Consider the following 13361-nt stretch of genomic DNA (forward strand, 5'->3'; position numbering starts at 1 on the left):
ATAGTATCTAGTCATCTCATTCATATGGGAATCTTGATGCACTAGAATCATCATCATTTATTTAAAGCTCATGATTCTTATCTCGAATTTTCCAAATGCTTTCATATGCAAGTTCCTCGCTCCTACTAGTTATCTGCATACAGTCTGCATACAGACAACAAGATATCCATATCCCTTTCAGTTTTATTTCCAAAATCTGTAATGTCTCCTCTGAGAGGTCTTATCTATGTCAGATTCTCCACGAGAACCCATGTGTAATTTGGGATTCTTTATGGCTTATGCCCTGTAAGACAAAGCGATGAAGACCGGAGAGCGACCGATGCGCGATAAAGTAAGGGTAGCAGTGGCTAATAAGTCCGAAGTCGGGACACGAAGATTCCTCAATAACAAAGTGCCCAAGTGCCCTGTCTGCTCTTTGATAGGATCGGTATGCTTTGAAAAAAGCACACACAAGATGCCATTGTCACATGCTTGGGCACCCCAAGTTGAAAATCCGACACGACAGACGAGAAGATCACTTAAAATACTTCACGACTTTAAAACTTGAGTCGACACGGCCCAATGCAGTTTCGTGCCCAGAGGTATTGATCCCAAAACCCGGTGCCCCTTTGGGTATTTCTTTATTATATTAATTATTGAGCAAAGTACAATACTCGAAGGGTCCTCTGCTCTCAAACTCTGTGTCCATATGCTTTGAAGAGTAGAATCTGTCGCAGAGATTCGTTGAAAATACTTCACAACTTAATTCACAAAACCAATTGGAGACGACACGACCCAGCGTAGTTTCGTGCCCAAAGGTATTGGCTCCAAAACCTGGCGTCCGTTTCGGTATTTCTTTATTATATTTAATCTTGAGCAAAGTACAACTCCGTAGGGGATCTTTGCGCTCAGACTATGCGTCCAGATGCTCTGAGAAGTGAGGCCCCTAAGGGTCCTTTCTTACAAGGGATGTCAAAAGTAGAGCCCAAAAGCTGTTAAACTCAAAAACAAGTAATCTCAAAAGCAACTTGGTAGCAACTTGGTCCAAAAACTGCAAAAAGCAGTCAGCGCAATTTACGAAAATTTTGTACAGTTGTCAGTGTGATTTACGGGACCGTTCGTACAGTCTGCCACATCAACATGTCAACGCAAAATCTGGGAGTTCCGTACTGCCTACCGCGTCAACATCCGTACTGCCTACCACGTCAGCTTGCCTGACCGGGTGGTCATGCCACGTCATCACTTTGTGACAGTGTATTCTTCGCAGATGAAGAGGGAAGACAATTAGAAATGTTTGACCACTTTCTAATAGGTTTGACCAGTGTTGACAACGAGTTGACCTAGTTTTTATCAACAAGAAAGCGCATGGAGAAGCGTGTGTAGACATGGGACATTATCTATAAGTTGTTTCCAATGTCTTTTTTTTCCTAAGAAAGCATGAAATACAAGGTTTTGATTCTTTTCTATGTTTTGGAACATCCAAAACTCTTTCAAATGGTTGAGAATTTGAAGACACCTCTTACTGTTCGTTGAAAAGCACTTGTTTTTGTGCTTTTGTTTCTATATTTTTTCTTTTGCTTTAAAGCATATGTGTGTGTTTGTGTGTGTGTGGCAATGAACGAAGAGCTCCATAGATCAGGGTTTCCTATGCATTTACTTGTAATGTCCTTTTGACAGGGGTCGGCCTCATAAAATCCAACCCTCTACATTGTGTCAATGTTTATTTTTGGCTTACATGAATGTCTTCACTATCAATTAAATTGATTAATTAGTGCAACCATTACAATTTTAATAAAGTTACAATTTAATTACATTGGTATTAGAGATTTTCTTAATGACGAGAGGATGGTCCAAAGACACCATGGGGGGGGGGGGGATAAAAAGGCCAACGCTTTTAGGAAGTCACTTTCAAGCTTTCTAAAGGAAGAACCAATATAAGAGTCCTCATGACTTCAAAACGATGTGAAGAAAGAGTGGGATATGGCTCTCTCCAAAAGGAGCATGAAGCAATTTTCGACTACATCGACAAGTTCTAAGAGATACTTCTTAAGGTCACCCAATTTATGAAAGTCTCCGACAAAGAGAGGATGCGTAAATTCGAAGTTGGACTCCAACCGACACTCCAAAAAAGTAGGGAGTTGTGACCTTGAAACACCCTTCAAATTATGATGCAATCTGCTTTGGTTGCCGAGAACTTGCATTTGAAGGAACTCCTCGTAAAAGATTTTAGTGCTTTTCATACAAAGCAAAAGGCTCTCTCTGTCCAGACAAATCAGCCCAAAGAAGCCAGAGGGAGCTAAGAAAAGCAAATATCTCACTCCCTCTCAGCTAAAGGCTTACAGAGGGCAAATGTTTCTTTTCTGGTGAGAAAGGCCACAAGAAACCGGATCGCCCACATCTCAAAAAAGATTCTCCACCTCCAACTTCAGACTCGGTCCCCGACATACAAGCCAACACTAGGAAGGAGAAAGGTAAACGACAACTTTCAAAGGGATGGGGCAGTCGAGTCCTGATTCTATTTGATCGAGGCTCAGCAGACAATTTTATCTCATGGGACATCCCAAAGTCTCTTGGTCTTACTCCAAAAGGTTGAATATCTCGATCAACTTTGATTCGGCCTTTGAGGGGTTGACCACTAACTCTACTCCTATTCAAAGACATAAATTTGAAAATCGGCAAGTACTCTAACCAAGAGTCTTTCCTAGTTGCTCCACTCCAGGGATGTGTGTAACAGACTTGGACACTCCAAGTCAAGAATCAATCGCGACAGCACCAAATAACCACTTCAAACAAGTCACAGATCACAATAGATTTGCACTGGCCCGGCGGAGTTCCGTGCCTAGAGATATTGGCCCCAAGGATTGGCGCCCCTTTCGGTATTTCTTTTTATATTAATCAGTTCAAAGTACAAGAGAGTGGGTCGGGATTCACTCTCAGACTCTGCGTCCAGATGCTCTGAGAAGTGAGGCCCTCACCACTAATTTAAAGGTTACAAGGGATGCCCAAAAGCTTCAAATCAAAAGCAACTGCTCTCTCTCTCTCACATAGAGTCAAAACTTGAAAGTAAAAGCATTCTCTCTCTTTCTCATTGAGTAGAGAAAAAGCAAGATTTGCATTGCTCATCATTATAAATAAAAAATAAAAAATTAGTCTCCGCGATTTCCGGAAATTAGGGTTTTGGAAAAAAAATAGGGTTTGCAAGAATTTTAGGGTTTCTGGCAGAACTTAGGGTTTCTGCTGTCCGTAGCCACGTCATCACTTTATGACATACCCCCTCTTGAAAGCATTGTAATCAACCGCGATTACGCCTGCAAAATCGACAAAAGCCATAAACCGTCTTAGCAGACACTGTCTGTTAGTACCTATGTACTAGGAACACACTTCTAGCACATGTACAAAATCGACAGTCACATCACACGACATCACAGGACATCACCAGACATCACAGAACATCACATGACATTCAACATTCATTCGGATCTTAGACATGATTTATTAACAATGTAGCTAGCAATCACATCTAGGTCCAATCGGGACCTCATCGATGTCCGATTGACTAACCCCTATTGCAACCATGTCTATTCGAGATCAATCAGACCAAAATGCTGCAGTCATTTGGTCTATCAGTTCCTACACTCAAAGGAAGCCAAGAACAAATCAGTATCATTACTTAGAATTCATTTCATAAATCATGCAGCAGAATACTGTCAGCTCTCAGTATCCCTTAAGCTCAAAGCGACTTCAGTGACTTTAGTATCAAAATCAAGGCATCTGTTGACAAAGGAGTGGAGAGACTCCTCTCTTGTGCATCCCACTACACCAAATCTCCGGCCAAGCTGAATTCTGGGTTCCGTTTGGAGTAGACTATGCTAAACCAAAGCATCGAGGTAAAGTTTCACAATCCGAGGAGTATCTGCTAGGTCCTCCTCCTCCATCCACTTCGCATCAAATGCAGAAAAGTTCTTGAACTTAACCAAGAACCGCCTTCAGACTTTACCTTTCTTCGTATCCCTATGTGCCAAAATTTGTTCAGGAATAAGGGTCTCCTCGTTTTCTTCCACTTCGGGTTGCTCATCAGGCTCCCCATCATCAGGCACATGACCCTTAAAAGGTTTCAAGAGACTCACATGCAATGCATTGTAATTTGTGAATCCTCCAAGTATCTGGCAGTTTCAATCGGAAGGAGACATCATTTATCTTTTCAGTAATCTGGAAAGGTCCGTAGTATCTCATACTAAGCATTGGAAAAAGCCTCTCCTTTCCCTTTTTCTTCCATAGGCGTGCCTTCTCAAAACATAAGAGCACCCAATCATCCTCCTTTAATTTCATGTCGCGACGATGGCAATCCGCTGCCTTTTTCTGTCGTTCTTGAGACTTCTGCAAAGTCTCGCAAACCTTGGCAAAAGCCGTATCCAAATCTCACGAATATTCCTCCGCTTCAAATATGTAATCTTTCGTGCTCAGGAAGGATGGAACCTTCGCAACACTTTCAACAATCTCAAATGGCGTCTTCCCCGTTGAAGAGTGTATCTTGTTATTGTAGGCAAATTCCACCAAAGGTAAGTTCTTTTCCCATTGAGTCTTCTGATCCGAGATACAAGACTTCAATAAATCTAAAACCACTGAATTGGCAATCTCAGATTGCCCGTCAGTCTACAAGTGGAACGATGACGAGAACTGCAACCGCGTGCCAATGTTTTCCCAAATTGCCTTCCAAAACAAACTCATAAATCTGGGGTCTCTGTCGGAGACAATCATCTCAGATGTGCCATGTAATCGAAAATCATCGTGATCATTCTGTGTTCTCGAGAGATCAAAAATGAAATCCATTTTAATATTTTCCCAGGGGCGGGTGGGTATGGGTAAAGACTGTAACAATTCCTGTGCCTTATGCCTGTCAAACTTGACCTTCTGGCATACTGCGCACAAACTCTTCCACATCCTTATTGAGTCGACCAAAAGAAGTATCTCTCTACCCCTTCATGGTGGTAGCAATGCTGCGGTGACCCGTAAAAGGTGGACAATGGCATTCAATCATAACCTTTTCTCGCCACAACTGTGTAACGCACAACATAGTCTTTCTCATCAAGCAGCCTTTTCGAAGGGAGTATCCAGCTAATTTCTCCCCATCCCGTATCCGTGTGAAAATATCTACAAAATCTGTATCTGTGGCATACTGATCGACCATATCCTCGAAGCTCCTATGATATATCGCGGAAATAGCCAGAACCAACAACTTCCGAGACAAAGCATCCGCCACCACATTCTTCTGTCACTGCACATGCACAATATGGAAGTGAAACTGTGACAAGATGTTCGTCCACTGCATCTGCTTTTCCAAAAGCTACTTATGTGACAAGAAGTAGCGCAAACTCTGATGGTCTGTAAAATCCGCTCCGAGTAGGTAATGCCGCCACTGAGTAAGAGCATGGATAACCGCCAAAAGCTCTTTCACATATATCTGTGCTGTCATCTCCGGCCTAGAGAACAATCGGCTCTCGTAAGCAATGACATGACCTTCCTGCATCGAGACCGCACCCAAACTACGACCATAAGCATCACAAAATACTTCAAATGACTTTTGCAAGTCCGGCAAAGTCAAATCTGGTCCTGTAGTCAATTTCTCTTTCAATGTCTGAAAGGCGGTCACCTCTGTGGATCCACACAAGAAAGGGACTCCTTTCTGTATCAAGATATGCAAAGGGGAAGCAACCTCTGCAAACTTTCGAATGAACCGTCTCTGGTACGAACACAGTCCCAAGAAGCTTTCAACTTCATGGACATTCTTCAAATCGGGCCAATCACGGATAGTGTCTATCTTGGCCGGATCCATTTGCACTCCTGTTGTTGAGACAAAGTGTCCCAAAAAAAATGTATCTCTGAAGTATATGATCTCTGTGTTCTGCTTCATTCTTGGAGAAACCAATGATATCATCAAAGAAAGTGCCAACAAATAGCCTGTACTCTCAAAAAATCTCGTCCATGATCTTGTTAAATGTCACAGGAGCATTGGTTAAGCCAAAAGGCATCACCAAAAAAACTCAAATAATCCAAAAGTAGTCCGGAAGGCTGTCTTGTAGACGTCTCCCGTCGCGATTCGGATCTGATGATATCCACTCTTCAGATCAATCCTGCTAAAGCACGAGGATCCCTGTAACCTGTCGAGTATATCATCAATCCTAGGAATCGGAAATCTGTTCTTGATGGTGATTTTGTTGAGAGCTCTATAATCAATGCACATTCTCCAAGATCCGTCTTTCTTCAAATCCAACAACAGTGGAGAGCAATACGGTGAAGTACTATGCTGGACAAGACCCTTTTCCAAGAGGTCTTTCACTCGGTTCATAATCTTTTCATTATGTACTCGGCTCACACGATAAGGTAACCGGTTCGATGGCCAGGTATCAGATCAATGGTTTGATCTTCAGACCCTCTGAAAGCAATCGGCATGAGTGTGGAGAAAAAATCTTGGCGTTCTTTTGATCAGGTCAAAAGATATTCAACCTTTATCCATCGTTCAATTCTCTCCCAAAAGAATGAGTAAGAAACTGAAGTTCATCAAGTACAATCTCAAAGCCCTTCATTTATCAAAGTCGCTTTCTCGGCCCGGTAGTCAACCACGGCGTAGTTCTTGTGGTACAAGGGGATCCTGAGTAGAACGACACTCGCATGCCTTGAACACCCCTGTCATTGCAAACGAAGTTTGCCAATGCTCGATGTAATGGCAACATCCCATCAGGGTGCCAATCGAACTACCTCCGCCTGTGGCATCAGTCTGTCCGGCGTAATTTCCAAATCGAGCCGCCAATTCCAAGTGAAAAGAAGTTGGCCTTGGCTCCCTTCAAAAGAGCTTCCTGATCCTTCACTTTGCCCCAAAAGCGGCAAAGTTTGTACTTTCATTCATTAGATTCGGTGCAGGTCCCACGCCATGTGGTACCAGTTCTGTTTTTCTGTCTGCATTTTCTACCACGTTCCTCAGCTGCTCTCGAACTCTCAGGCCTGTCGTCTTTATCATTTTATTCTTTCTGTGCCTTTTTAGGGCACTTCGTGGAGATATGTCCATGTTCCCCACATCCAAAGCACTTCCCCTCTCTGATGAAGCCAACTCTCTCCTCAAGAGTAAGCTTGAATCGTGCATCCTTTTTATCTGGGTTGCTCTTTTTCTTTCTACTTTCATTCCCAGAAGTCTATTCAGCTCGTTGTGTCATGGCCTCATCTGTGGGGTAGGTCAGACTGCTAGACTGAATCGCAAAGCCCCGCTTCGCATGACTCATCAACTCCTAAATAGAAGCTGACTTCTGTTCCAAGCAGTGATCTCAGATCTCTGTAGGTAGACCCAAGGTAAACCGCTCAATCTGTTCTCTGAACGAGATCTTCTTGAATGAAGAGGCGGGTAGAAAAGAGCTCCAGGGTCTTTCACAATAAGCATTGATTGTATCTTTCTTGGTCATCTGAAGATGGTTCCAAGCAGCTCGTATATCTCGTTCATATTCTTGCGTCAACCAAGAAGAAATAAAAAGCTTTTTAAATTTCAGTCATTTAACTGGCGCACTCTTGTTTAAAAGAAGCGTGGACCACCAAGTACGAGCATTCCCCTTAAGGTAAGAGGTAGCTCTCCGAATCTTGGAGTGATCTGAATAGCGTACTCCCGCAAAAGCAACGTCAAACTGCTATATAAAAGACAAAGCCTTCAAAGCATCTGAGTATCCTGAAAAAGTATCCAACTTGATCGAGTGGCCACCTTCCTTAAACTCTCGGACTTTCTTGCTTTTATCTTCAAGAAAGTCATACTGGTTGGCTTCGTAAAAATTCTTCTTGTTCGCATAAAAGTTTTCATGATCAAAATCTGAGCTGTCTGTAGACGAGTCCTCAGTAGAACTGTCAATCTCTGGGCGAGATTTAACCTTCTTTGCCTTTTTCTTGCCCTTTCCGAAGCTTTGTTTCTTGCTTCACTTTTTACCTTTTCTGTCTTCTTCGCTCGAATCTGAAGAGCTAGAAGAACTGTCAGAAGAAGAAGAAGAAGAACTGGGTACTCCTTCAAATCGAACACGCTTCTTCTGTTTCTTTGCCTTGTCAAATGTCGACTGACGACCCAAATATCCCAGGAAGTCAGTGCTTTTTTGCTTTCTTTTGCGCGTCAAAAAACTGAGCAGTCCGTGTATCAACCACCTCTTGTAATTCCTTCTCTGAGTATTGTTTGTGATCAGAAGGTTTCTTGAGAGAGGGTTTCAGGGGTGGTGTAATGGTTTTCTGCCACTGCGCATGCACTTCCTGAAAAGAAGTCTCACTCATATATTTGCACTAATTCGGATCCTTCGTAAAACTAAGCATCATCTTTGCTGCATCGCCGATCGATTCACGACGCGTCATCTCTCTTTGCTCCGCCTGAGTAGGCCGAGGCGGGCCCTACTCTGTCTGAATCTTCGTTGTGATCCCTGCCCGCATCTCCAAATGCAGAGGGAGTCGACTGATCCTTGTGTGAAGCCATAGGTGTTGCGGGAAAAAAAAAATCGGGGATCGGATTTCCCGTAGAAGAGAAATCAACCGTGCTCTGATACCACTGTAACAGACTTGGACACTCCAAGTCGAGAATCAATCGCGACAACACCAAATAACCACTTCAAACAATTCACAGATCACACTAGATTTGCACTGGCCCAGCGGAGTTCTGTGCCTAGAGATATTGACCCCAAAGACTGGCGCCCCTTTCGGTATTTCTTTTGATATTAATCAGTTCAAAGTACAAGAGTGGGTCAGGATTCACTCTCAGACTCTGCGTCCAGATGCTCTGAGAAGTGAGACCCTCACCACTAATTTAAAGGTTACAAGGGATGCCCAAAAGCTTCAAATCAAAAGCAACTACTCTCTCTCTCTCTCTCTCTCTCTCTCTCTCTCTCTCTCTCTCACAGAGAGTCAAAACTTGAAAGCAAAAGCATTCTCTCTCTTTCCCATTGCGTAGAGAAAAAGCAAGATTTGCGTCGCTCATCATTATAAATTTTATTTTTTTTTATTTTTTTTAAAAGGCCTCCGCGATTTTCAGAAATTAGGGTTTTTGGCAAAAATTAGGGTTTGCAAGAATTTTAGTGTTTCTGGCAAAAATTAGGGTTTCTGTTGTCCGTAGCCACGTCATCACTTTGTGACAATGTGAGTTGTGTTAGGAATGCCCTTAGTGTTACAAAATTCATCCTATCCGAGACTATGTAAACAAAAATCCCTTTAAAAACGGCAATATGATGTAGATGCTAGTGCAAATGATTGACCATTAGTTATGGTCAGTCACATCATTGTTAAAAGAGCTTTCTGCATAGATGAGTGGTGAAGATGTCTTGTCAAATTTGGAACAATGGAGTTTCATGGCGAACTGGTTTGCAAGATTCTACGTCTCAAACTACCAGTATGTTGCCCCGTCAGATATCAGTAAGGAAGCTTACTCATCACTAGCTTACTCATCTAGTGGGAAATTTCGGAGTCCATGCAAAAGTTACAGTTTTGCATTGTGATAGTCAAAGTGCTATCCAGCTTGCACAGAATCCAATGTTTCATGCGAGCAAAAAGCACATCGATGTGAGAGGTGACAGGTCACTTCATTCGTGAGGTGCTTGAAGGAAGCGCATGGAGCTTGTCAAGATTCACGAAGACGATAACCCTACTACTCTACTAACCAAAGGTGCACCCTCCAAGAAAGTTAGCACATAGTCAAAACCTTATGGGCATTGGGTAAAAATTTAGTCTTTAGAGTCTACATACCTTGTATATATGTCCATAGATTGCTTAAAGCCGCATTGGCCTTTAAGTGGGAGTTTGTTAAGTAAAGCGCCACTGCCCGGGGCTCGGGCCGGACATGGTTGGCTGCCCACTCATTACCAACCTCACTAAACACTTTAATGTTCTTATCTCAGCACAAGTAAATAAGCACACAATGAAGCCTAGATGCAGTGATTGTAGGAGTGAAGGGTTGCTCCGTCATCTCCTTGTGTTGCTCCTTGCATACACAATTTCAATTGTCATGCATGGTCACCATGAAACGTGGTTCCGCGGGTCTGCACAGGTGAAACTTTTTGAGCCTTGAAATGTTTTGCTCATCAAGTGAAACACATGCTGTTTCACTATCAACAAATTACCATAGTTTTAGGTTTAGGGCCTTTCAAAATCTATATATGCCCGTTTCCGTCACACATTTCGCTATGCTCTGACATTAAAGCTTATTGGAAAGAGCTTGTATATGACTTCTGATCAGCTTTGTTGCTGGAGAGGAGGACCAAAGAAACACTTGATGGAAAAAGGGTATTAAATCTATGTCCCCACGGTACCCAAAAAAATAACCCCCTTGACATCATGAACATCAGCCTGTGTACAGCACCAATTGTATACTTATGCAAGCTACATCGGGTTTTGAATGTACCTGCCAACAAGCAGAAAAGATGTACGGAGGATTCACAATGTAATATATGTCTGTTTTCTCTGGGTAGTTAAGATCATCCACTGTTGATATAACTGTCAATATCTGTCAGTATAACATGAACATTGTCATAAGAGGTTTCATGGCATATCAACAAAAACAAAGAGATTGTAGTGACCAAGACGGGAGAAAACCTTCAGACGGTTCAAAGCTGATAATTTGAGATTGCTCATGTCAAGTATCTTGAGACAGGTTCCAACATAGTGACCCACTCTCTTGGTCGCTTGTGGCTGATGTGCAAACAAGCATGCTCCAATTGTGAGCAGCGGATCAAATTAAGCAGACCTCAAAGACCGGTAACAAAGCAATATTCTTGGAGCATACAGGAGTGTAGTAACTTTATATAAACAATACATATGAATTTGAAGGACTACCTGCCTCTTGAGGAACGAGGATGCATATACTCTCTTTAAATGCATTGAAAAACTATTCAAATGTGGATATGAGAGACTTGCAACTTACGAGGATGATGCGATCGCGATATTCATTGATTTGAATGTGAGATTGCACATATTTATCCAGCTGCATTCAGATTTAAAAACCTGTGAGAAAATGTACCTTGAAATTGTCATCAAGACAAAAACCTTGCAGCTAACTATGATTAAAATTTATAGACGGAAAAACATGTTATGTATCTAAGCTTTACTACATCCAGGTTTAAAATGAATGCTCACAGGGGCTTTGTCGTAACCACTTAGTCCAACTCCAATTGCAAACACCGGGCGACCCTACACCATCATTCAAGCTTTCATGATACTTGAGTAAATGGATACGTGAAGGTAAGTGGCCCTAATAGGCAGTATATGAACTGATCCTTACTTGTTTGCAGTAGCCAGTCAGACCAATAAGCTGTGAATCTCGTATAGCATCGTAACTCTCCTTAGGCTCAATCAGTTTCTGAAACATAAGGCCTTTTGACAATTAAAGGCTACTCATGTAATGACACATAAACTCTTATCAGACTTCTTCTTAGTGATACGTATAAGACCCATCAAACAATCAAAGCTACAGAAAGGACAACACTTACCGAGAGTATGTTATCAATATCATTATTTGCTCGCCAATGCAAACAGTCGATAAGCTGGAAACAGGACAGCAGCAGTCAACTGGTTTGGTTTGCACAAACTTTCTAAATGAAAGCAAGTGCGTATGAAATGTGTTTACCATCTTGAAGGCTTTCGAGATGTTTCCATCACGTGCTTTTAGAAATCTTTCTAGTGTTTCATTGGGGTACCCCTGATGTAGATTCTGTAAAGCATATGTGAAGTTTCAAAGTCGGAACTACAAAGTTTGCATGCACATTAAACCCTACAAGCAGTAACTCCTAGATATGTAACAAAACCATGAGATAGCAATCCCTCTCTGTTTGCTTGCATGAGATAGAAACAGAGAGGTGTGTGTGTGTGTGTGTGTGTGTGTGTGCGTGCGCGCGCGGGAGTGCGAGTGCGAGCGTGAGCGCGAGCGTGTGACTCTTATAATTGTGCAAAGGTCTGCGGTAGTTGCTGCAGGAGGATCATTCCATTCCACAAGACAGAGAATTTCATACCTTAAGTCCTAGCTTCAGCTCTTTATCATCTGCAACAGCTGAGTTTCAGGCAAGAAAAGAGTTAATTTTCTGACACCAAAAGCGCCCCAACAAATACTACTCCTTATGACACACACGCACACATAAAGACTGACCTTCCTCAATGAGAGCATGTAGCTGTTTAACGGAGGAGGTAGGTACAGTATCCATGACTTGAGATAGTTAGTCAGAAGCTGATAAGTGCCTTCAGCAAAGGGCACAGATCATTTGCATGGGCGTGAGATCACAGATGAACAAGTATCACCTGTGATTTGGTGGAGAGGATAGGGTCCGTGTGCAGATATCACGACCTAGAACAGATGGAAATCGCTGCATAAATGTAATGTGGAGCTTGAGAACGCTTTGCTTGTTAGATATGAAAGCTCTTTTCCAAAAAGTTGCAGAAGCTTGAACGACACAGAACAAAAAGTTGCAGAAGCTTGAACGACACAAAAACAGCTGATTCACGAGGGGGTTCTAAAGGCTAGCCATCACGTCAAAGCCATAAGACTTCAGGATGATCTTCACAAGGAGAAGAAGCTCGTAATGGAGAAACCGCGTAGAAATACTGGCCTCATCGCCCAGCTTGCCTGAGAACAAGCAAAATCTCGCAAATCAAGCTGATTTGGCAGAAAAGCGCTCTTTGCCCAATGCCGATCTCGATTAGTAATGATGAGCGCTACTCTCGACCAGATCGCTCGCAGCTATGGAGGAGCCGAATCTGGTATGTGCGCAGCTAGGGAGAAGTCACATATCCCGGCCGAGTAGTACACAATGCGGGAAATACATAAACGACAGACGCTGGAAGGGACAAATGGGCACAGAATGAATGGAAAAATCGAATTCTGGCCAATGGTGAGAGGGCCATGTTTAGGGTTGCAGGAGGGAGGGGGCGACGAAACGTTTCGCCATAGCCAGGATGCTTCGGTGGCGATGACGAAGAAAACGCATAAAGCGTTTTGGGTGCCCACTGCCCAAATACAAGAATCAAATATACACACACACACAGAGATTACTGAGAGCTGGACTTTACGTTTATAAAAGTTTGTCCACGTTCCACTTGAACCACAAACCTACTTTCATGAGGAAGAATTTTTGACTTTATAAAATGCCTCAAGACCTAACCTTCCTTTTTGCTTTTTCAACATATTCCTTACTACGTGCCGGGCAACAATTGGCCCAAATGAGCGCTTTATTCCAATGCGTTCTAATATGATTAATAGCAACTTGATACTATCCATCCAACCTGATTAAGATTCAATCGAAAAAGATAACTTCACATATTTAATATAATTTTTGGTTTAAAATCGGATATTGGTCGTAGTCTCACCATGCTCTATGTGCACACCATCTTGAGTT

General features: G+C 42.5%; 1 protein-coding gene across 1 annotated transcript in view; it reads right to left on the bottom strand.

Annotated features, from left to right (window-relative positions):
- The window catches only part of LOC147432576 (CRAL-TRIO domain-containing protein YKL091C-like), a 34717-nt gene extending 21678 nt beyond the window's left edge, over positions 1-13039 (bottom strand). The window contains exons 1-9 of the mRNA XM_086492454.1: positions 12119-13039; positions 11985-12022; positions 11603-11686; positions 11466-11519; positions 11258-11335; positions 11113-11166; positions 10901-10960; positions 10573-10668; positions 10382-10483 (exon numbers count right to left, since the gene is read on the bottom strand). Coding sequence (XP_086348580.1) covers positions 10382-10483; positions 10573-10668; positions 10901-10960; positions 11113-11166; positions 11258-11335; positions 11466-11519; positions 11603-11686; positions 11985-12022; positions 12119-12173 — 621 coding nt within the window. The 5' untranslated portion in view covers positions 12174-13039. The remainder of the gene's footprint in view (positions 1-10381; positions 10484-10572; positions 10669-10900; positions 10961-11112; positions 11167-11257; positions 11336-11465; positions 11520-11602; positions 11687-11984; positions 12023-12118) is intronic.
- Between the last annotated feature and the right edge of the window lie 322 nt (positions 13040-13361).

This window comes from Adiantum capillus-veneris, chromosome 20 (assembly GCF_014529385.1).
Source record: "Adiantum capillus-veneris isolate H3 chromosome 20, ASM1452938v2, whole genome shotgun sequence".
Taxonomy (NCBI): Eukaryota; Viridiplantae; Streptophyta; class Polypodiopsida; order Polypodiales; family Pteridaceae; genus Adiantum; species Adiantum capillus-veneris.